Here is a 25,502-nt window from a genome sequence, read left to right as displayed (position 1 = left end):
CAACAGCTACAAATATTTAAACAAATGATATCGGGGTAGGGAGGAGAACCCAGAATGGCTACAGCTCATAGGTTCAGACAACACCAAGTACGTGACTGCCAAGTGTGGAGGCCTGCAGAGTAGGAGACCAAACAGAGAAATCAGATATCAATTTCTAGTATGTGGAGATATTTTACTTTTATAGACTGAGGCAATAATCCATCTTCTTTCAGCTAGGACTTATACAAATGTTGCAACTGATAACCTTATCTAAATACTACTACGTTAATATGCTACTACACTTAAATTTTAACATTTATTGAAGTGCATTTTTAGGAGAATAAACTGACAGGAAGGAAAATAAATGCCCGTAAAAATTAAGAATACACTATCCTATTTACTCAATTTTAATATTAGGATTTTTCCCCATTTAACATGGGAGCAAACCCTTCACCTTAGAATCAGGTATAAGAGTGATTGGGGATGGGGTAGGCATCTGCTATGGCTCAGACTCCAGCCCCTAACCAGGGTTGAGGATGCAGCCACAGCCACTGCCTGAGCCCCACATCAGATCTAAACCCTACCATCTCCCCCCTACAGCCTCTTCTTCCCCCTACCATGTCCCACCTTTATGCAGCCTCTGTACCCCTTACCCTTGCCCCACATTCGCAGGCTCCGTCCTAGGGCACTAAGCACAACGCCAGCCCAGCTGTTATGGGGCCTGGACTGGGGCCATGCTCCATGCCCCTGGCTAGAGCAGGGATGGAGCCTGCCTGCATGCAGCAAGGATAAGAACAGGTGGAGAAGCAGGAGTGGGGAAGAGTGGCCCTGACACTGCATTTGGGGGGGGGAGGGGGAGGGAGAGACAGGCACAGCCAGGGAACAAGTTGCTTGACCTCCACATGCTACCTGCATCCCTGCTGCCTGCCCACCTGCAGAGGTAGGAGATGAATTACAGCCAACCATCCAAAAATAGATTGTATACATGGAAAATAATTAAAATGATGTACTGCATCCTTCATTTCCATGTACAGAATCTAATTATTGGGGGATAGTCTACATTCATCCTAGATTTGGGCAAATAAGGTATTTTAAAACTATGTCCAACATCTATGCATTTATATAAGAGGATAAAAAATTTTAAAGAACCTAAATTTCCCATTTTACAGTGAACTTGTTTTCTTTGCCATTTTGTGGCCTCTTAGAAGGATACTTCAGTATGCCACAAAAACATACCATCTTCTGTTACACTCATTACCAAAGCATCTAAGATTATCTAAAGGAGACCTAGGACTCTTTTCCTTCTCTACCAACAGTAGAAAGACAGTGAAGTAAAAGATTTGTTCTATGCATCACAAACTGACCATATCCCCTGTCAGCTAAACATGACCATAGGCTTAATAAAAAAAAACCTCAACATTTATCCAACTACCACACAGTTGTACTGGAATACAACAAAAACTTCCTAATCTTACTTAAGAAAGCACCAATAGTCTCAGATTTCATACTGCATGTCAATTTTTGGCACATGGTGAATTTTAAATTCAATTTTTAATTAACACGTCAAGAAAACCTTCCCAAATTTTCACACACACACACACACAAACAGAAGAAAGAGGAAACACTGTAATTTACACCAGATTGGACTAACAGTCATTAAATAATAAATTTACCATCAATAACTTGCATAGTGATATCAGGGGTGTGATGCCCTTAAGTTTTATATTCAATACAAACAATAAAAAATTATCTGGTATTAAAACACAGGAAAATAGGAACATTCAGTTAATTCTAAATCACCTTTAAGTCCCATTAGCCTAGTGAAAATTATCAATGGTTACTAGATGACTGAAGGATAGGAAAATACTTACCTCATCAAAATCAGAAAAGATTAATTTCCTGTCTTTCAAAATGAAAAGCAACCAAACAGGAAGGCACATAGCAGAATTGGCTCCAATATTACACTCATCTTTAAGATGAAAGAGTCTTTGCCTACAAGATCATGGAAACATTTGTAATCTGGAGCCCCAAAGGAATAGGAGTCTCTAAAGCAGCAGTAAATGATGGCTTTATTAATGGTGAGCAGTACAGACAGATCTTATTCCAATCGTTAGTGATCTAAGTGGCACTTAGGCTTCTCGGTGTCTAAGCACAAGCCTCTTCCTCCCTGGTTCCCAGCCCTGCAAAACCTTTAACACATCTTTTGTAGCACACCTTATTTAGCCATAAGGCCACGTAATAAAAGCAGAACCTTTTTGCATTAACAGTTGTTCAGGGACTTGAGCTAGATGGTTTAGGAGCATACTTAAATACCTTAAAACATACCGATTACTAATAGATGGAACAGGACCTGGTGCTATATGTGCTTTAATCAAGTTTCATAATTTCTTGTACGTTAATATGTACATACTCTTTTTAAAAGAGATCTGCATTGATGCACTTTTCCAAGATAAAACTGGTCATTATAAAATTTGGAAATCCTGGACTGATATGCAAGATTGTCTGGTCTGTATGCAAGATATGGAATACTTAAAAAAGTGCACTAATCAGAACAAAAGGAACACTGTATTTGTCTTCATTAATCCAGAAGACACCGGATAGACAGAGAGGATAACCACTAGGGCTATGCAAAGCTTCTTCAGTCACTGATTCCATTCAGCGGTGATTTGGCCCGATTCAGCAGCCAAATCTCTGAATCCAAACCTCTGAATCAATTTGGAGAGATTCAATGATTCAGATGTAGACACAGCTTTAAATGTTTTTTCTACATACCTCAAGGTACCAGACAGCTCATGAGTGCTGAGATGGTGGGACAGATGGAGCATCCCCATGGAAGCACTGGGAGGGAGGGGGGGTTCCCAGCATGCTCAGCGGCAGACCCAGAAGTGGACAAGAAGCACTTCCGTCCACTTCTGGGTCTGCTGCAGAGCACACAGAGGATTCCCCCCTACTCAGCGACTGGTGCCTTCTGGGTCTGGGACCAGCACCTGGGGTCCGCCCGTGGCCAATTGCTAAGTCAGGGGGACCATGGGGAGAGGTCCACAGCCAAGCACGTGGGAGGGCCCTCTGTGCTTCTGTGGGATACTCTATCCATCTCACCACCTCAGCATTCATAAGCCACGCTTGGTACCTCAACGTATGAAGAAAAAACACTCAAAGCTGTGTCTATGGCTGAACCTGCGTCGAATCTTCAGATTTGGATTCAGCTGAATCGAATCAGGACAGTGATCTGAATCAACAAATCGAATCGCTGTCCCTCGATTTGGGCCAAATCTGAATCGAATATGGCCTGTTTCACACACCCCTAATAACGACCTGCAAAATGAAAAATACAGAACCCTTCCTACCATGAAAAGGAAAACTGGATGAGTCAAACCATAATCAGATGTAAATCCTCTTACTTGTCCGTTATTATACTGAACCCAGCTCACATTGGTAATAACTAAAATCAGTGCCACCCAAAGATTCTCAAGTGAACCTCTGTGAAGTCATCTTTTCCATGTCATTCACAGCAGTCTTCCCTCAATCACTCACTAATCCCCCAATAGAAAGGTTCAGGTGACAAAGCATTGAACAGAAGTAAAAAAACAGAGCAACCATCTCTTATCCCTTCCAGATGGGGGTTGGAATTACACTGTACAGCTATTTTGAAGATCCTTTGGGCCCAATGTTCTGAAAACAGCACCTTTTTCAAGTGAAAAAAAAAATCACTTAATTTTAAGAGGAAAAAATTACAACCATGTTTTAAAAAAGAAAGATGTCTCAGGCTAATAAAATAGAAAGAGATAGTTAACAGTCTGAGTCTGAAGTCAGGCAGAAGGTAGAGCAAGGTAGCACCTTAAAGACTAACTTATTCAGAAAGGCATTAACTTTCATTGGAAAAAGCCTACTTTGTAATAGCATCTGACAAAGTAGGCTGTCACCTATGAAAGTTTGTCATTCTGAACAGAATTGTCCTTCAAGTTACCACCCATGCCCTGCCCTCTTAATGCAATCAGCTAGAGTTTTACAAACATTTACCAAAAAAAAAAAAAAGCACTTACTTCTCTTATTTTTGCATATGCTTGACCTTTGCTACTTGCTGCAACAGCAAGAACCTCAGTATGAAAAACAACTTGAACAAAGGCTTTTAAATTAGACCAAAATATTAGCTGTGTGTTGCTCAGAGAGGATATAATTTTCCAACCCAGATCAAACGCTTCAATGCAGAGAGTCTCAGATGAAACCAGAAGCTGAAAACACAAGAGCAGGAAGCAGTGTTTTATTTTGGGGGGAGAAAAAATATTTCTGGCTATTACTGCCTTTAAACTGCTTTCTGTCTCTTACCTTGGGAATAAGTATTTTCATGCAATGAAACACAGGTAAAACCTGCTCAGAAGGAAGAACAGTTAGAGCTTCCAAAGCAGACTGGAAAGTTCTTCTTGGTCTCTGAACTGCAGGCAAATCTAATTCCAAAGTCTCATCTTCTGATCGTGGTATATGGTTCTGATACTTTTTTAAAAGAAAATGAAGGCAAACCCACTGATCATGTATGTAGCAGGCAACTATTTTCCCCCATCCTTGACAAGAAGTTGATTCTTCAAATAAACTGCAAAAAGAGACCATATGTTCAAGTCCATACTAATACATCAGTTTCCCTATGCACAAACTATGTGATCGTGTACTACCCTAACACAAGCAGAACAGAATCAAAAGTATTTAATGGGACATGAAATTGCCATTTAGACAACTAAAAGCCTTGTTACTGACTTCAATGAGTCTGACTGAGCCCTACATTCCAGAGTTACAACGGAATAGGCTGAGATAAGACAACCCATTTAATCTTCACCAAGACCTGTATCTAAGAAGCTGGAAGACTATTTGGATAACTTGAACTCTTTATTTAAATTAACATAAAAAAAATTGTATCTTGTCAAATATTACTAAATAAGACAGGCATTTTAGATTTGCTTTATTTGGTGTTAAAAAATTTATCATGGAGAATGATTCATACATGATTCGTAGCACAAACATACCTACTTTTTTCTTCAACAGAAGATGGCTTCTTTAATACTTGATTAAGTTGAGCAGAAGAAATAAATCTTTTTAGGGTCTCAACAGGTTGCATAGATTCAAGTTGCAGTTCAGGTTTCTGATCAATAATCTCACACACCACAGTTAGCGATGCCATACTAACTACCTTCTGAATCTGTTCTCGAAGTTTTGGCTCCTGGTATATTAAAATTAAACATAAAGAGTAAAACATAGTGCAATTTCCTCTGGTAAGGTAAAACATAGCAATATATCTGAAAACCTGACTACAAAATAAAATATAGGGAAAAACAAGTACGTACTGTATCCTGCAAATTACAGAAACTCACTCCAGAATATTCTTGCACTTATGCACCTACAGTCATGGTTGACCTGCAACCAAGGTCAACCTTAAATTCCTATTTTCTATTTACAGCAAATTGATTTTAAACAGATTATTCAAATAGTCACACATCAACTTCTCTCGTAAATTCTAAACTTAAATTCTGCTATGGAAAACTGAACCAAAAAGTAGAATTCAGGCACATGCAGTCACAATCCAAGCTTGTAACTAGACTACTTTAGTTGCTCTTGAAGACAAAAATAGTCATTCCAAAAAGAGAGATATATTCCATTTGAGAAGAGTGGGAAGCAAGAGAAACTAGGCCACTTCCTACAGTACAAGATTCAGTTTAGTACTAATTAAAGTGATTTCTGTATAGAATCATACAAGTTCAAGTGAGGATCAATGGGGCAGAGAAGCAGATTATTTAAAATTGACAATGTATACCGTCAATGTGCTTGGCCATTTTCAAAACAAAGTTATAATAGTTATCATAAAATTTTTGCTGAATGCCTTTAGGTATCAGGAACACAAAATGGTTCCTCATTCCTTCCCCCAACAGATGACTGACAAAATCTATAGTATTCACTTAGAGCAGAGTATCCTTCAAGCAAAACATATGCACTAAAAGATGGATTACACACACACAATCACAACTTAAAGACACCCAACTGTAAAATTAACAACGGTTTCATAAGAAGTAGCTGAATGAAGGTCTCAGATGAACAGTTTAGGTGAACACTTGTTGGTTCTAGGAGCTTAAAAATTCCACTGAAAGATGCAGCAAATTGTAAGGTATGTAAGGCAAAGAAGTGTTAAAAAAAGAACAAGAAATCTTTTAAGTTCTTCTCCCTTTATGCTGCCTGCTAAAATACACCTTAGGAAATTAAATCCGTATAAAAATATTTTTGATAAAGCAAATGCTCCCAGATCAAAAACTCATTTCAGTAAATTACAAAAATGTAAGGATTTCTAGCAGTATTAATTCAAACATATTTCTCATATTTAATACCTTATTTTCTTCTTTCTGTTGCTAAACATACATTGCTTTATATGTAAAAATATTTTAATACAGAAACTACAATATAAAATTAATCTTTATCATTGTGTACTTGATCTTGAAAATGTAACATTGTATTCATATGAGGCTTTGAGAGGAACGGGCTTGCAGTTTATTCTATTTTAAAGATATCAAACCTTTTACTGGAGTTGAAGAAAAAGCATTCAACATCATAATCCATTATTATAACCAATAAATTGTTTTCATTACATAGCAGTTTTGTAAGTTAACAGAGAATTATAGTACTGCAATACTAAAAATGTCCTTTTGCAGCTAAGGTACAGAGCATTTACCTGAAATATTTAAACTGCCAATGAATTACATGAGTATTCTGCAAAATATTATATTAACTAACAAATGTTATCATATAATCAGCCATTCCTTAACCCTGTTGTTTGAAAGCATCTAAAAATTACCTGTTCATTGCTTGCCTCCTGCAGAGTATGAATAGAGGCATTTGTCAAAGAAAAGATGAAATTCCAGATGGATGGTCCCTTTTTCCAACCAATGTTCAATGATAAATTTACCAGCTCTGATACTAAAGCCAAGTATAAATTACAACGATCCAAATCTGAAACCTCAAATGAAGAAAAAAAAATTAGCATTAAAAAGGGAAAATTTTCAACTAAAAATTAGACATAACTAACAACTTCTACAGAAAAAGTCAGGAGCAATCACAACCACTAAAATGTTTTCTTTTCCTGTAATTAGGGACAGTTTCTCTCCTTTTCTACCCAGTTCCCATCTACGTCAAGGATCTCTGTCTGAGTAACCATTAGCAGCAAAAAACCCGACAAAACCCGACACACTGAAGTAAGTTTCCAATTTTCTTTTCCACCAAGAGCAGTTTTGCCTTTCTTCCCATATTGGCCTTGGCAATCAGTTCTATCAAACACACCACTGCCCCCTCTTCTCCTGAAGACGTTTCCTCATCACAGATTAGAGTCCCAGGATAAAAACAAGCTCTCATTTATCTTCTGTCTTACTTTGCTTTCCTACCACATTCATCTTTTGGCCTGTTGCTTCTGTCTCTTCAGTCCCTGATGCTCACACCATTTTATCTTTTTCCTCATTCTCAAGTGTGGGGTCAGTCTGCAGGTGCAATGCAGTGCGATGACCTGGTCCTGCATACTCGCTCTGCCACGCACACACCCAACCCTGTGCACCAATCCAATCCTGCGTGTTAATCCTCCCACAGGCCCAATTCTGGCTGCAGAGCAGCCCGATGTGCCGTCATGACCTAACACACAGGGCCATGTTTGTCCAGCGTGCATGACTCCCCATACGGCTGGAAATTTAGCAGCAAAGTGGAAATTAGTGTTGCCACCACTCCCCCACCAAATTTCCAGACCTATGAGGAGTCCCGCAGGATGGATGACAGGTACATGGGCCAGAGGTTAAGCACCTCTGATCTAAAACATGCCAGACATATGCTTAAACTGTATAAAAGCTTCCAGTAATGGAGGAAAAACAGCTTTGAGATAATAAGTTCCAGTACTTAAAACACCCTCATCATTAGAATATTCTTTTTAACATATAAACTAATTCTCCCATGCTGTAATTCAAGTTATTATTTCTTGTCATATCATGTGTATCAACAGAGAACTGACTGCCATCCTCTTTCTAACCCATCCTATCAGTACTTGAAGATTTATCAAATCCTTCCCTCAGTCTTTTCTTCTTTAAACTACATAATTCAAATTCCCACAACATTTCCTCATCTCATTGTTTTCTAGACCATTAATCATTTTTGTTGCTCCCTCCTGGATGCTTACAAATTTTGTCCACATCTTTCTTGAAACAGCAGACCCAAACTGAACAGACGACTTCAGGAATATAGTATAGTACTTTCCACTTGCCTTCAGTGTATTTCATCCTATTTATTTAACACACTTTTCCAATGTATCAAGGTGATTTTTTTCTCTAGAGCAGTAGTTTTCAAACATTTTAGCTGTTTACCCCATTTACCTGCAAAATACTGCTGATTGTACCCCTACACCTTGCATGTGCATCTTTAGAAAGTGTCAATACCAACATCTACTTGCAGAAATGCCATTACTTACTGCATACAGACTAATCACAAGCTCCATCACCATTGTTAAAGTTTAGTATTGACTATCTCCAGGGGTACATGAACCTCAATTTGAAAACAGCTACTCTAAAATGCCTGTTACCTCACCCAGCTAAATGCCATTGACAAATTTGCTAAGCATACACGTACACTCAATTCCATTCTTTGAAACATTAATAAAAGATACTGAACAGCACCAGATGCAGGACAGACCCGTATGAAACTGGAAATATCTCCTCCCAGGCTAACACCGAGTCACGGATGACTACTCTGTGAGCATACTATTCCAACCACTTACAAACCCTCTTAAAGTAGTTTCCTCTCTAGACTATATCTCTTTACCTCACTTGTTTGGTGAGAAATAGTGTCAAGAGCCTTACTAAAGTAAAGGTACATTGCATACACTGCTTTCACTTGGATTTTTTGTTTTATGGGGGTCTTCTTTGTTTGGGGGGGGGGGGGGTTGTTGCTGTTTTTACAAGAGCCACCACGTTATCACAGAAAGAAAAACTGGGTTGATTAGGTATAATTTGTTCTTTACAAATCTACATTAGCTCCTAGTTAACACCTTGATACATTCTAGGTACAGGTGGCACCAATAGCCAATTTTTAATGAGCCATATTGGCCAATATGATTCCAATATACAACCCCACAGCGTGGAAAGCGGCAACCAGCTGGTAAGTCCATTGTGGGGCAACAGATGGGTGGAGGGAAGGGATGGGGGAGGCGTATGGAAGCCCCTGCAGTGAGCAAAGGAGTGGGACTGGGGCTGCTCAGCTGGGGTAGGGCAAGGCATGGGACGGAGTCACGGCTCATCGGGGGGGGCAGCTCCCACAGCTGCACACAAACCAGGAGGGCATGGGGGGGAGGGGGAGATGGTGCCCCCAGATCTGCATGCAAACTGAGGACAAGCTGCTGCCACTGGCTGGGGCCAGCACTGGCTCTTCCCAGCAGGTGGCTAGGCTGGGCTGGGCTAGGCTAGGCTAGAGGCAGACAGCAGCAGTGCTAGAAGAAGGGGGCTGCAGAAAATGTTGGGGTGACTAGCACCCCAGCCCCCTCCCAGCACCACTGCCACCACCCAACTCAAGAGCAGCCAGGCATAGCCCCTGCCGGGTAGAGCCCAGCACAGCCCCAGCCCAACAGTCACCCCCCCCCCCCAAATGGGTGCGTGCAGCAGCAGGAGCTCACCTCCACCTCGGATGAGCCGCAGATCTGTCCTATGCCTTGTGCCATCCTGGTGGGCAGTGCCTGCCCCTACCCCACCTCTCTATCACTACGGGGGCCTCAATCTGCCCCCTCTCCCACCCCTTTTCTCACAACAGACTTACCAGCCGAACCAGGCTGCTCTCCACAAAGCCAGGCTGCGCTCCTGTCCACCCATATGCTGTGCTGCAGCTGTGATCCGATATGGGACCCATGTATCAGTGCATCTCTAATTCTAGGTGGTTAGAAATTGATTGACTGATGGTATGCTTCACTATTTTTACAGGTACTGAGTTAAACTGATTGGTTTGCAATTCCTTGGATCCTGCTTTTTTTCCATTTTTAAAGTTGGACACTGTTTGTCCTTCTCCAATCTTCTGAAATACCTCACAACCTCCACAATTGTCAAAGACTCCACAATTACTTAGCCAATTCCTGGATTACTCTAGCATAAATCCCACCAGGTCCTGCTGATTTGAAAGTATCCATCTTATCTATGTGATTTTTAACTTGTTCTTTCCTTTTACTAGCTGATTACCTACAGCTCATCCCCAAGACTGACTGTGCTCCTCATTTAATAATTAACTCTTTATAAGACTGAAAAAGTAGGCAGTAAACACAACAGCCTTTTCTGCGTAGTATATTATTAACTTACCTTCTCCATTCAATAAGGGACCTACACTTTTAACTCTTTGCAGAGTTCTGTGTCAGTCTGATGCATATAAATGATTATTAGCAGTTTTTTTAGGTAGTTAAACATTACTATCAATGCATCATTTTAAGACTTTCACTAATACAATAAAATGGGAAGATTTTAAAATTTTCACAAGCCTGTAATACACTACAATAAAATGGGAGAAGGACAATAGAAATATGACTTCAGGAAGTACCAAAACACCCCAAACCCTCAAACTGACAGATGTATACCTCCTAAATCCACTCAGTCAGTATCTCTGCTGGACTTTAGATCTGAGCAGTGACATACCATATGAGCAAATATAAAAAGCTCCTTGTCCTTTTCTGTTGCAAATGCCAACTACAAAGTCAATTTAATGGTTAAAAGAAACCAACCAATTTTTCATTTGTATTGTGATCTTTTCTGAATTCCTTTCACTGAAAAAAAACCCGACATGCCTCAGCAGGTTACTGTTAAAATAAGTTTACCATGACTATTTCTATGTAAAATGATGTTCTGAGGATGGGAAGTATTTTGTTTAGAAACTTGTAAAAAAATTCTGCTGAATCAGATTAACAAGCAAAAATGCACCAAAACAAGTAGACAGCAAGTCTTTCAGGAAATACTTACAGTGTTTAAATCACCTGTAGTAAGCCTTCGAAGAACAAAATCTAAAACACTATCTACAGAAGTCTCAACACACTTCCAGAGAAAAGTTAATACCCCATCTGTACAGAAAACAAACAAAAAAAATATCACTAACACAATGGAAAAATACTTTGTTTAAGAAATATTTATCATTTTTCTTCTTCTTAGCTTTAGGCATCCTATGCTCCAGAACACATACAATGCTCCGTTTCTTAAAAAAAAACAAAACATTAAACTATATGTTGAAAATCCCTTAAATAAGTATTTAAAACATTTAGTATATTTGAAGGGCATTCAGAGTCCCAAATCAAAGCTGATAAATTAGGGTGTCATACTAATAGCCAGGTAAACCTCTAGTTTGTCACTTTCTGTTTATCAGATGCCAATGTAAGTTTATACTAAAAGATGCTCAAATGCAGCAATCTAGGTTTTTTTGGTTATAGCTGGTCTAAGAACATATGCAGACAAGGTTCGTTGGGTAGATGTGATATCTTTTATTGAATCAACTGAATAGTTGGGGAAACATTTTTTGCAAGCTTTCAGGTATTATCACCCTTCTTCAGGCATATGGCTTCTTTTCTGTTCTGAGACTCCAAGGAATAAAAGAATCCAGTATAACACCTGAGCATGTGCTTAACTTATAAGCACTCAAATAGTTTTTCTATCTAAGCATATACTCTAGGGTTTTACCAACTGGGAACCCACAGTAGCTAGAACTGTTCTCAAACTTCATTATATTGCATTATGGCATTCCAATAATCCTAACTATGTGTGAGCACTAATTTAATCTTTATTACAAGAGTTGCTCAGTCTTGACTTTGTACAGTAAAGATAAGGCTGTAGAACAGGTTCAATTCGCACTCAAATTTCCTATTTTTCTGAAACATTATTTATTCTCTACTCTCTCCACAAAAACATTTAGTTTCTTAAAAGAAAAAAAATAGAGCAAAATTCCTTCAACTGCCTTTGAAGCCGGAAAAGTGCCTTTTTATATTAAACTAAGATTATATACCTCACCAAGAAGATCATACTTGCAATCATACATATATGTGTTTGAAAAAATAATCCTCTGGCTGTAGGCAAACTGAAGAATGAGCACGCACATTAGAAAAGATCACTTAGGCAAAACTGCCACTTGTCCAATGCTTCCAAGGGACACAGTAAGAGGCACCTACATTTAGTAATTTGGCGACTGTGTGGCAGGTTGTGTTGGGGGTTTTTTTTGTTTTTTTTTTTAATGGGGAATAGTTTTATATGAATACAGAAGTGAAAATTGTTATGTTACTTTCTTAATACTTTCTCAAGTATTTTATCTTTGAGTAGAGCATACCCTAAAACTTATTTTCAGGAAATTATGAGCTAATGAGAGCAAGGATTGTAACTGAAACAACAGTATCTACCATTAAAGGAAGTTTAGGATAGAGTCTGATTATGAAACATGAGAACACAAAATACATTCCCATGACAGTCTACAGATGAAGACATACATAAGTTACAAGAGTAAAAACTGAAATAAATAAATGTGGCAAAACATTCAGTCCATGTAACATAAGTCAAGGCACTTTTTGGGTGAGCCGTGCCCTACTGGCACTAGAGGTGTACCAATACATCGGTCCATATTGTATTGGCACCGATAAAAGGAAAATTAACATTACTGGCAACCAGTTTTTTTTGGCCGATGTGGAGAGCAGCATCTGGCTAGTAAGTCTCTTGTGGGGGGAAGGAATGGGTGTGGAGAGAGAGCAAATCGAGGCCCCTGCAGTGAGAAAAAAAGTGGAGCTGGGGTTGGGGCTGGGGCAGACACTGCCCAGCTGGGGCAGAGTGGGGTGTGGGACAGAGCTGTGAGAGGCTCATTCAGAGGACATGGATCCTGCCACTACGCACACCCCAGGGGAGGCATGGGGGAGTGGGGGCATGTACCCCCAGACTGTGTGGGGTGAAGCCAGGCTGCCACTTTGTGCTGGAGCGGGGGCAGCACCAGGCTCTTCCCAGTAGGGGGATTGGGCTGGGGCTGCGCTTGGGCCAGGAGGCGGCACTGGGAGGGGGCTATGGGGTGGGCTACGGCAAATTGTGGGGAAGAGCCTGGCACTGTCCTGGTCCCACCCCACAGCAGCAGCCCACCCTTGCCCCCCCACAGATCAGGGGGCACATGCTCCCCCATGACTCCCCTGGGGTATGCATAGCAGAACCTGCTCTCCCCCCTGCCACACGCCACCAGACGAGCTGCCAGCTCCGTTCCGTGCCCCACCCTGCCTCAGCTGACCAGCACCTACCCCAGCCCCTCACTGCAGGGGCTTCGATCTGCCCCAACCCCATGCTCCCTTCCCTCCTCTCCACCCCTTCCCCTGCAACACTTACCAGCTGGATACAGTTTTCAAAGGTGCTTGGCTGCATATTGGCAATCAGATCGGTACCAGCCAATATGGCTCCTTAATAATCAGCCATTGATACTGGCCCAAAAGATCTTTATCAGTGCACCCCTAACTGGCACCACAAGAAATAGAGATAATGCATCAATACTGAAATGGTACCAAAAGCTGTTGTATGCCCTCGCTGCTCTAAAATAGAGAAATCAATAGAACAAAGAGAAGATATAAAAGCACAAGAATGGAGTCTCTCTTTTTGAATCTGCTATGAAACTAGCAGCTACGAAGCAGATCTTCAGCTTCTAGAAGAGTTATTCAGAGATATCTCTGAGGATTTCTTCAAGGTCTTCCATATTGACTTTTACATATGTGGGAAAGGCCAGAGGAGGCCAATCAAAGCCTGATGCTTTTTGTGATTATTTAACAGTCAACATCGCTTTACTTTGAACAGGTAAAAGGTTCAATTAAATAAGAAACCAGCCAGGATCTTGCAATAAAATGAACACATTCAAAGATGTTCCAAATCATACTGGGTTTATCACCAACGTTCACTATTTATTAAAATGACTGAAACTGGCTCATTTGACTGCATTTGTAGAAGTCTAATATTACTAATTTGGTTAGAAAATCAAATTGCATATTTAACTGTTAAATTTACTAATTTCCATTATAGTTCACCATAATTCCTGTGTAGCACTGTTCACAAATCATTAGTCATAAAGATTCTGAATTTAAAAACTATTTAAGAATTCTTTTAATAATGTACAAGCCAAAACCGAATGCAACTAACTCCCCCTTAGTAATACTAGCTATCAGGAATGGTAATAATTATTGAAAGCTTACTGTGAAACACTGAAGTCTGTAAACATTGAAGCCTGTAATGCAACTGCTACATTAATTAAAAACTGTTAATATTTGGCAATATAATTTGAACACAACAAACACCTCATAATTTTAGTTTAACAATAAACAATATAGGACAATATACTTAAGATATTACTAACCATCTTGAGGATTAGAACATTTTAACGAACAGGTCTGTAATAACTTCAACAGCAGTTGCAGGCTTTTATCAGCTTTCAGTGTTGGGATATAAACATTAGTGCCAAGTTTCAGCAAGACATCCAGAAGAGGGTACAAGAAAGCCTTTAATTCAATCCATTTTATGTTGATTTTTTCACTACACAAAAACAAAAATTAAGAAGAGAATCGTCTACTGAATGTATACTTAAAGTGCCCAAGTCAAACTGGTAAGTCACCTTGACTCCTTTGAAAATGTTACCAAGTGACAAGTGCTAAGGCTAAGACTAACATTTTGTTTCAAAGCCCACTGAAGTCAAGAACACCCTTCCCACTGATTTCAATTAGATCTGAACCAAGCCCAAAAGAAAAAAAATTGATGGGAAAATTAAATTTATAAAACTTACCTGTGTTTATTCTTCAATTCCTCTACATCTGCAGCCAGCAGAATCATTGTAGCAACAAGCTTAGCTTCAAACCAGTCAGGCATAAAGCAACTTTCCCCTGATTAAAGATAATTTAAAGTTTCCATGGTATTTAAAAAAAAAACAACACCTCAGTATGGTAATTTTCTTTAACTTTTAATGTTGTTTATTTACAATCCTATTAGCAGAAGGTAATGGTATATAAATGATTAATGGATTCAATTACTAAATGTCAGGCTAAAGATTTGTAACAAGCTTTGAATTCTTATATATAAATTTAAAGTACCTGAATTTTCTTCTTCTATTATAGAAGTGCTAAATCTACAGGTACTTATCTTAAAAAATAGGTTATATACTTCATCTTTTAATAATTTGCTTTATTTAAGTACATTTAAAAATAATGCTGAGATTTTTCAGAGCAGCTTCACATGCTTGGGAGGTGTGTAAATCCTGTTGAAAAATTCAGCTCCCTTAAAACAGAAATACAGTAATCCAAATATTTTACAAACTGTTTGCTACAAAAGAGTCTAAGAGCTATAATTTGGGATGAGTTTTGGATTTCTAACTCTGGGGATATAAAGACCTGCTCTGGAGTTTCAGTACAGAAGCAGTTACATCCCTGTAATTCTTACAAGTATAATTTTCTCAACAAGCTATTTATCAAATGTGGATAGGTCAAGTAAACTGATAACTTTTTTATTTTTATAGTAAGAAGTTTGTTTATTCATCTGACCTAGAGCTCTAAAGCAATGGTTAAATACACATTTCAGAAGATGGGGAGGTTCTGCCGAACTTGTTCTTAGCAAAAAGTGTATCTTGGAAATTTCCAGATGAATATGATAACAATTTTAGAGTCTGTAATTCAGGGCTGTCCAATTGGCAGTTCACAAAGAGTTAATCTGAGGCTCCAGGTTCCCACCCAGCCACTGCTCCTACCCCTCACTCCAGCTGCAGGTCTCCATGCTCCTCCTCCCTCCAGCTTCTACTTCTTGTCCTTGCCTGGGAGTATAGGGTGACAGTGCAGCTCCACAGGGCTCCCACACACTACGGTGCAGCCAGGAAGGTGAGATGAGGCCAGGGCACCCGCATGTTGCAGTGCAGTGGGGGGCAGAGGGGCTTGCATATCGCAGTGTAGTGGGGGAGGCACACTGCTGTTCGGCTGGGGGGGGGCAGGAGGAGTGATATCCTGCACTGGTATGACCTGTGCAGCATGCATCCCCCACACACTTAGTAATTCAACAGTCTGCTCTAATTATCACGAGTGAAATGAGATATTTTGGAGCATCTCCAATTATAAAAGATTTTAGAAAAATAATTTTCTAATAATACAATCTTATTCTGATGTACACACCAGTACTAAAATCCGACACATACTTCTTATTCTCTAGAAGGATAAATTTAACATGTCTGACTTCCGACATTTCACATTTATAAACCTCATGTAGCAGCATGCATTTTATCAACAAGATAGGTCTCACACAATAGTCAAAGATGCACAAAGAGATAAATTTGAAAGAAAATGATTGTAAAATAAATTCAGGATATCTGAAGTACTGGCAATGTAAGACAGAAGACACTACATGCCTTTTGGATTACAAATATTTCAACTTTACCCACTGAATAAGCTGAAGACTAGGCTCCAAAAATTATTGTGAACTTCCTTCTGACACTTTCAGGTTTAATATGTGATTTGCTTAATTGCACAATAGCACTGATCCCATGAATAAGCTAGTAATATCCAGTTATCTGCATATCAGGTAAGTGCACAGGTATGCTTTGGTGTCACTATCTATTTTGTAAAATAACTGTACTCAACTGCATAATTGATTAAATAGACGAGGAGCTGTCAATATCAAGGCTTCTAAAACAGCCTTGAAATAACCAGGTCCCATCAATTTCAAGGTTGTCACAGACATAAGGCAGCAAGAAACAAAGAGACTTAAAGAAGCATGGAAAGCAGGCTATTCCTTTAGCTAACGAGCATTGTTTACACTGAGTTCAGGTAAGCACACAGCCTTTTCCAAGCTATGCTCTTAAACGGAGTACTGTAACTTTCAAGAAAGATGCACAGAAAGCTTCCGACTAAAAATACAATGTATCTGTACCTCCATAACCATGTTAGTTCCAGGGTAGCCAGGGTAGACAAGGTTCTTTGGGTAATAACTTCCAGGGTGTTTATTATACAATTTTTGTTGGTAAAAACTGTGGATTTTTTTAAACCATGCAACCTAGAATCGCACGGTTGGAAGGACCTCAGAGATCACCTGTATGAATGCAGGAATGCAACTCCTAAAGCAACCATATTCAATACTTATCCAAACTCTTCTTAAAAACCTCCAATGAAGAAGATTTTACAACTTCCTTAGGCAGTCTTACTAGTCTATTCCACTGCAAATACTATTTACTTGAACAACTTAACTATCTCCCCTGAAAAGTGGGCTGGAGAAAGAGAGGGGGGGAAAACAATACACAAAACACCTAGCAATACTGCCATATTAAAACGTAAAGCAAGGACAAGAATAAATGCAGTTACAATTTTTTTCCTTCAAATGTTATTTTTTATTCATTTGTTCTTAAAAAAACATTGTATTTAATATGCATCAAAAAAAGAAAACTAAAGCCTGGCTGGGATGTGGAGTTTAACCAAGTAAACTCTGTACCAAAAACTTTCATCCTAGTTGCACTATTTTTGAGTAAGTGATTTCATAACCTTAATATTCTGACACTAGACTCTGCACTTAAGATACATAAATTCATAAATATTATCTGAACTTACTTTCAGATGGTGGTGTCTTAAGGTAATCTTCAACAAGAGTAAGTACATATGTACTTAATGATGACCTCTCTTGATGCTCAAGATCACTTTCTATGGACTTTCTGAAGTGGCCATCATTAGTGCACAGCCAACTGCAAAGCTAAATAAAACAAATACATTACTATTTATAAACACATCTACAAGTTTTCACTTTGGCTGCATGCATACATTCAAATTATCTGGGAGAATTCTCCAAGGTTTGTTCTCCTGGTAGTGCAACTTACCCAGAATGGCGTGTACACATATTTGAATGCTGAGGCCCTGATGAGTAGAAAGCCTGTAATGCTGACACTGTGCTGCTGGGGCGGCAGTGGCGCTGTCCACACATCTGTGTACTCTGCAAACTTCCTTAGTCTGCCTGGCAACAGATGGCAGCAGGGCATATGGGGAAGTTCTGGTTGGCTGCCCCAGACTCCTCATGGTCAACCTGTGGGGACTGTTCTTCTCTCTACTGGAACAAGAGTCCAGCAAGTGACAGAATCTCTCAAGAAGAGAGGGCAGATGCTGGAGGACTGTTCTCTTCTGAGAGAAGCCACTGCATATACAGACATTTGTTCTCCCCAGTTCTCCTGGGAGTGATTTAACTCTGGTTATCCCCAGGTCATTTTTCTCCTGTACCAGACGTTTTTAAATTTGGAGACAAAGCCTGAATACCTGTGGGTTCTCCTTGGAGAGCAGCAACTTTTTATCAGTACAGAAAAGCATCTACCCATGAGCACACGATCTGGCTGCTAAAAGTTGCATCAGTCACAAATGACACTTTTCACTAATAGTTATACAAAAACACGTTAACGTAAACCTGCCACTACATATATAACAATACATTAAACTGCTTGCAACTACACAATGGATGTTAGTTCTCTAAAAAAAAGCATTATAAACAGGGGCAAATCCAGAAGGGGTGCAATCATGAACGGCGCATGACCCTGGCAACAGCTGTGCCAGTGGGAGGGTGGCAGCAGGAGCCCAGCGTCGGCGAACTGGGAGTTCTCACAGATGCTTTCAACAGCTTTGGCCACGGTCAGGGGCAATCATGGACTGCCTGCAGACACTGATAGCACTGCTATTGGCAGGGTGGTGAACGGCGACTGACTGCAGGCACTGCTGACACTGTCAGCAGCGCCTTTTTGCAGGGGGTACACAGCCATGTGCACCTACGCATTGCCCCTGGGTGCAGTGGTGTATCTGCAACCCTCTTTTCTGACCACATGGCAGAAGCAGCAACTGGGGACCTTTTTAAGTCCCCGAAGATAAGAATACTCCTCCTTTTCCTCCCAGTGTTCAGAAGCATGTACACTGCTCTCCCCCCTGCCAGCTGCTGCAACTGTCCCAGCAGCAAGGGGAGCTCCAGAGCTGCTCCAGCTGGAATGCATGAGGGCTGGCCTCAGCATGGGACAGCAGCTACAGTTTCCTCATCCCTGCTTGGTTTCCCCTGTGGAGAGAAGAGAGGTTCCACACCATCCAGCCCCAAAACAAACGCAGGGAGGGGGAACCCACCTGCCACCAATGTCCCAGGCTGAGCCCAGCCCAGCTCACAGGTCAGCTGAAATAGCTTTGGAGTGCCCAAACTCTCCAGGAGAGTTGGGATGACAGAAGCAGGCAGGGGAAAGGGACAGGGGGAATTCTTATCTATCCTGAGGACTCAAAAGTCCCCAGATGCTAGTCCCATAGTGGTCTGCACACTGTGGTTCAAGGAGGGGCTTGGGAGAAGTGAGAGGAGGCTGGGAAAGGGGTTGCACCCATCACTGCAGCACCAGTCACTGCTCTTTCATCTCCCTTCATAAAATCCTGGATCCACTTGTGTATGAACATTAAGTTCATTTGCTTTCATTTCTATATATCTTTATCTTTTTGTGTATATGTATAATTTCCTTCAAAAAGCCCATGCCTATTTAAGCTTTTATACATCACAATTAGATATTATCCATCATTATTAATTAATGCACCTGTTATGCCTCTGCAAACAGACGCATGTACTTTTTCAACTACTTTGATATGGATAGCTAAACCCCCTTAAATGCATGAAGGAATGTTGGGGGGGGCATCATGCACAAGGCATATATTACTTTTTTTTATTATCATTACATAACAAGAACTTGACAACATCACACACTGAAACAGTATGAGTAAACCTTTTGCAACTGATTTCACAGGTGTTACAATGTATTTAATTAAGTCAGTGATCATTTCCATAGCAACAACTACATTTCCCACCTTCTGGTTTCGTTAGCCTATCCTATCTACTCTTACAACACAAAAATTACAACAAGCATTTGCGCAGTGCTGCTGAGTCTAATGGTGAGTTCAATGTTTTTCACACTATTACGAGGTGAAAATGAAGCAGTACTTATTGCTAAAAGATACTATTCTAAAACAAAAGGCAGAAGCTGAAACAGCTACAGTCAGTAAGTACTTTATCTGTGAATATCAGTTTCAATCTCTGAATTTGAAACTTACAGGTGTAGGCAGGGCTGCCCCCAGGGGGTTGTGAATCAGGGCAACCACCCCAGACCCTGCACTTTGGGGGGCCCTGTGGACCTGGATGGAGTGGCTGTGCCGACTACACAACTGCCAGCTTCACATCGAGGCGCTCAGTACCCGCCTCCACTGCCAGCTTCCTCACATCCAGGGCAGGGCCCCACAGAAGCCAATTTGCCCCAGGTCCCGCACCCTGCTTGTGTCATTTCTGGGTATAGGTAATTTAACTTGAGTTAGTCTCTGTTAAGTTTATGAAAGCATATTTTGCATGTCTCTCCATCTGGGTTGAGGCAGGGGCACAAACAAAAATAACTCAAAGCGGGGCTCAGCTCTAGAAGTTTGAAAACTGCAGCCTTAATGCCAGTCCTCATTCACAGCAAAAGCACAACAGAAGTGCTACCTCAAGAAGGAGACTTTTTTCTGAAGAATTCACAGTCAGTGAAGGAGGAAAGGAACATTTTTTTTTTAAATAACCTACAATACACGGTGAAGATGCATGTATTTTTTTTTAATTCAGAACCTGCGAAATGACTTGCGTACAGTTAAAATTAATTCCTTCTTAACATTAGAAATCATAGTTTCCAGGTAAAAAGCACAAATCTTACCACCTAGGCACAAAACAAGATCAGCATTAAGGTAGTTCAAAATAGAGAATTAAAAACATAAGCTATAGCTCGTACCAAAAAATTAATATGGTTTATTGAAGGACATATTGATTACAGTAACAGCAGCAGTTTCAGTTCTTACCTCCATCCACAGTATCGTCCCCCTCCTTAAGGATTCCTCTGGTCTAAGAGACACAAGGAAACTTGAAATTTCTGGAAGTGACACTTTCTCCTAAAGGAATTATTCAAGAATCAGAATCTCACATATAAAGAAATACCCCAAAAAAAAACCTTCTGTGATACTGCAGCAGTAATTCAGGAGAGTTTGTTTCCATCTGACAAGAAGATACTAACTTTCTCCCTTACCACTCACTAAGGTGCACTCTCAAGTTACTCATTTCTGCCTTTTTTCAACTTCCAGCATAAGTTCATCAGAACATACAATTCCTATAAAATAACTCCTATAGAATATAGAATTCCTATTATTAATGTACCTAGCTGTGGGAGTACACTGACAATTCAAGTAAAGATGTATTCACTTATTTCATTTTTTTTAATAAGGATCAGATTAACTTTTGTTATACTGATTTTTCAAAGCTCCAACTAAATCTTCTGATTGACAAGGAATCTCTGTTCAAGTAGGTCCACAGCGACCTACAAAATGCACAGGGAGTTCTGCAGTGATTGGAGATCCCCGAACAGAGGAAAAAAAGTGCCATTATACTAACTGAAGAAGAAAGGGTGCCAAAAGGCAGCTTGTACAGTACCCATAGCTTAACCGTGCACAAAAACAGAATGGGCAATAACTAACTAGGCAGCAGCACTGATGAGAAGGAGCTGGGGATTTCATTAGACTATAAACTAGTAGTTCTCAACAGAGATAGCGTGATGAAGGCACTCCTGCTACGGCAGCAGCCAAGTAAATCTGCTGCATGAGGGATCTGTTCAGCCTAAAGCAGGGAGGAGCTGGTTCGGCTGCGGCCCTTCTTAAGCCAACGCATCCCACGCTCCCCATGGAAAAGAGGGGTGCATGGAACTGTTCCTCTCTGAACCAAGTCCAAATGCAGCAGGAGTGGGCACACATACCACAGCTGGCTGTGTGGCAGGCATGAGCAGTTTTATCAGGAGGCAGTATTGCCTGGTTCAGAAGCATTGAGGTAAGCTCAGGTAGCACCAACACTGGGTCTCAACTGGAGGGGTGCCCTGACCATGAAAAGGTTGAAAACCACTGCTCTAGACTCAATACAGTCAACAATATGATGCAGTCACAAAGCAGCAAGAGTTTTAGGCTACATTAACAGAAGCACTGCATGTAGGACACAGGAAGTGATAACACCATGCTACTCAGCATCCTGGTTAGGCCTCAGCTGGAATATTGTGTGTAGGTCTGAGCTCCATATTTTAAGGATAAGGAAAACTGGAGAAGATCCATAGGAAAAAAATAAAGACAATAAAGAAAGTTGGAATATGAGGAAAGGTTGAGAGAACTAAGTATGTTTAGCTTAGAGAAAAGGAGATTAACATATGAAGGAATGAATATAGACTACAGCAAAACAAATTTAGGATAAATCACAAAAAAACTTCCTAGGTGTAAAACAATAGGACAAGTTAACCAGGGATGTTCTGGAATCCCTTTCTTTGGAGGTTTTCAAAAATATGATGGATAATCATTTTTCTGGAATAGTTTAGGAATAGATCGTTTAGGTCTCTTCTAACCCCATGGTTTTTTGCATTATACATTAACTGTAGTTTAATAAAATTTTTACCTAGAAATTTTACAGAATATCCTCAAGAAAAAGAAAGGCACAAATCACTAAGCAGTAATGGCAGGTTTCAAGTTCTAGTAAAATGCTTTTTGAGCTATCTAACACACCAAAATAATCTCTGAATTTTTAAGCGATATCAGGCTATTTAAAGATTGTGATGGAAGAAAAAAAATCTTTCTGGTTCAACTTAAGAATCTGAGAGCTAAAGAATAATCAGCAAATTAGACAACTGATATTCAAGACTAAAGACAGTGATATTCCAGCCTTAACTACTGTATCACCATCCTGACATTAAAAAATAGAGACCTGCAAACATACATAACAAATAAATAAATATTTATAATGTAAACTATTATAAGAAGCATTTGTACTTAGTACAATGAGGTCCTAAGTCTTATGGCAATAGAAGTAGATAGTAGAGTAGAGTATTTGACAAAAAGAACCAAATTGTTTCTTACAATGAAGTGAAGTTACACTTCCATTACTCAAACTAACACTTTTTGAACATAGCATTTGACCATTGCCAAAATAACCATTTCAGCAAAATCAGTTGCTCTAAGTTCTATTTGGCAGCATTTTTTATGCTGTGTTATCATCTTTAAGTAATAACTTACTATGGAGGAGGTGGTGGCGGCACTTACCACATCTACTAAGTTCATAGCTGTTTGAAGAAGATAGCACTGAGCAGCTCCACGTAAGAGAATCTGATGTGTGATCATAGTACACTGCAGGACATCTCTAAAAATAGGAAAAATGTGCACTTTAATACAGATTTATACATTTGAGCGGACTAAACAGTTCTTCACACACACCTTTACTGATCAAACATATTTCAATAATGGATATTAATATGATGGATTATAGAATCTGCCATATGCTCTCTACACACAAATAAAGCTCTTCCCATGTCATATACCATGCTATTTAAATTTTTTTTAAAAAATCAAGACCAACCATGTATCTTAATATACATACAAAAATTAAGAGAGCATATGGATATACTTCTACCTACTTCAAAACCCAAAAGCATAGAAATGAAAAATTAGAAGAAATGTCTCCATTTTTAAGAATTAAGAAATGTATTGTAGATATGCGATAGGTGTTTGGATATATTTTTTTTTTTACATGAGGTATAGGCCCATCTTTCAGGAAATTGAATTTGAAGCAGAGACAGACAACACGGACACTTAAAATGCTAATGTTGGCAGTACGAAATTATGATAAGCCATAGATGTGCTAATGTAGGAGAAATGGTTGATAACTAATAGAAAGCTGACTAGCAGGCCAAAGAAGTGTCAAGGAGGTTTGCTCTAGAAAGTCTAGGAAGACCCTCAAGAACGGACAAAGAAAAGGAGGAAGGTTTTGTGTACTGAGAATGACAAGGTAAGTCTGTTGGAAGTTTAGGCTAGTTCTAATCAGTTCATAAGAAGGCAGATGTAATGAGATATCTAGGGGGATAAAATGGAGTGATAGAGAGGGATTCTTTGCTAGTGTGAGCTGATCTGCTAAAGCAAGCCAGCATGGGACAGCTAGAATCTCCCTGACTAGCCCAGCTGAAAGTATTCTGATCAAATGCTTGTACCCATGATTACTGTGTGGGTGCAAGTTATTAATAAGCATTGTAACACCACTATTGAATGTACAGTTAGTATTTTGTTATATAGGATTTTGGAACTTCCATCTAAACTAATGTTATTGCCCTCCAGATTTAATAAAAACTTTCTGACTAAACAGCTAACTGGATCATTCAAAATTCCACCGATGCTTGCATCACTTAAAACCCTATTAATAATACAATCAAGGACTCAAAAGTTTTTATTTCCTTTTTTCTACCAGGTACTGAAATGTGACACAGATTTTTAAGTTCATCAAATACTTCACAAAAAAACTTCAAATGCTTTTATATCACTATATCAGCATATCTACCACACACTGAATACTTTTTGGAAGTTACTCTGTCTTAACACTGCTCAGGATATTGGTAAGCAAAAGCATAATTTATGCTAGCCTCTCCAACCACCAACAGTGGAGTATTTGACAACTTCTCTCAGGCGATTGCACAGTTGGTTGTAGGAAACAGCAGCACACTGGAGACCATGGGTTCTATCCCTGACTGTGGAAAACATGTGGGTACTAGCCAGAGACTGATGTGCTTTGTTCATCCTGTATGTAAGGCTGTGTGGCTAAACAGCTAAAACTGGGTCCATCACACTAGATGTCATGCCAGAATCTTGGGCTCTCTCTGTAGTGATCTTGTGTAAATCCTTTATCTTATTTATAAGATGTACTACAGTCTGGACATGGGGCTTGCTCATGGTCCTGGTTAATAACAGAAGTATGTAAGTGGGGGGGAAGGGGGGGCAGGAAATCACACCTAAACAAAAGCAACTAATATTTGAAACGCTTCTCTCCCCTCACTGTTCACTAGAACACTAGAGAGCATCATTCCAGACAGGTCTCCACAAGATCCTTGTTGTCAAAGAAATCAAGGAATAAATGTGCTGAATTAGTGCATCTCTTGTACCCCAATCATAACCCCTTCACAAGTCAGCTTCCTATGCTATAAGGATTACAACCAGCTGCACACACAGTGCTGTAACAAGGTGTGTAGAAGACTTGTGATGTGCTGCTGCCATCATCGGCTGTATTAAGCACGGTTTCTCCCACTACTGGCTTATAACCCTTAGCTCTACCAGGACCAACTAAGAAACCAATAAACCAGTCAACACAGGAGACTGCTTTTTTTTACTTGTTTCACTGTTCCTAATATTCACTTAAATGTATTTTTTATTAAGAATACTTCTGCCCCACTGCTTAATCCATCGCCATGCTTACCTTTAGAGAGTAGACCTGTGCAAAAAGGCCTGTTTGAGGAAAGTCTGCTTGAACTGAGCCAAAGCAGAGGAACATTCAAATTTGGACAAATGTGAAAGCCTCTCTATTGCGGAAAGCCACTGTATGGGGGGAAATGCACATTGCATACTTTTTGGATGACTGGATAGAGAAAGAAACATTTTTTTTTTTTTAATGTTAAGC

At 39.7% G+C, this 25,502-nt stretch overlaps 1 protein-coding gene across 1 annotated transcript in view; it reads right to left on the bottom strand.

Moving 5' to 3' along the window:
- Positions 1–25,502, bottom strand: part of TARBP1 (TAR (HIV-1) RNA binding protein 1) — a 97,792-nt gene that overhangs the window by 46,645 nt on the left and 25,645 nt on the right. Inside the window, exons 10-19 of the mRNA XM_019548618.1 lie at positions 23,108–23,204; positions 20,843–20,932; positions 17,579–17,717; positions 14,785–14,881; positions 14,362–14,537; positions 10,974–11,071; positions 6,809–6,970; positions 4,995–5,188; positions 4,306–4,567; positions 4,023–4,211 (exon numbers count right to left, since the gene is read on the bottom strand). Of these exons, the coding sequence (XP_019404163.1) occupies positions 4,023–4,211; positions 4,306–4,567; positions 4,995–5,188; positions 6,809–6,970; positions 10,974–11,071; positions 14,362–14,537; positions 14,785–14,881; positions 17,579–17,717; positions 20,843–20,932; positions 23,108–23,204 (1,504 nt within the window). The remainder of the gene's footprint in view (positions 1–4,022; positions 4,212–4,305; positions 4,568–4,994; positions 5,189–6,808; positions 6,971–10,973; positions 11,072–14,361; positions 14,538–14,784; positions 14,882–17,578; positions 17,718–20,842; positions 20,933–23,107; positions 23,205–25,502) is intronic.

The sequence above is a fragment of the Crocodylus porosus genome, unplaced genomic scaffold (assembly GCF_001723895.1).
Source record: "Crocodylus porosus isolate Cpor-Errol unplaced genomic scaffold, CroPor_comp1, whole genome shotgun sequence".
NCBI classification, from domain to species: Eukaryota; Metazoa; Chordata; order Crocodylia; family Crocodylidae; genus Crocodylus; species Crocodylus porosus.
The sequence above is the reverse complement of the archived record's forward strand: the minus strand, read 5'-3'. Positions and strand labels throughout refer to the sequence as shown.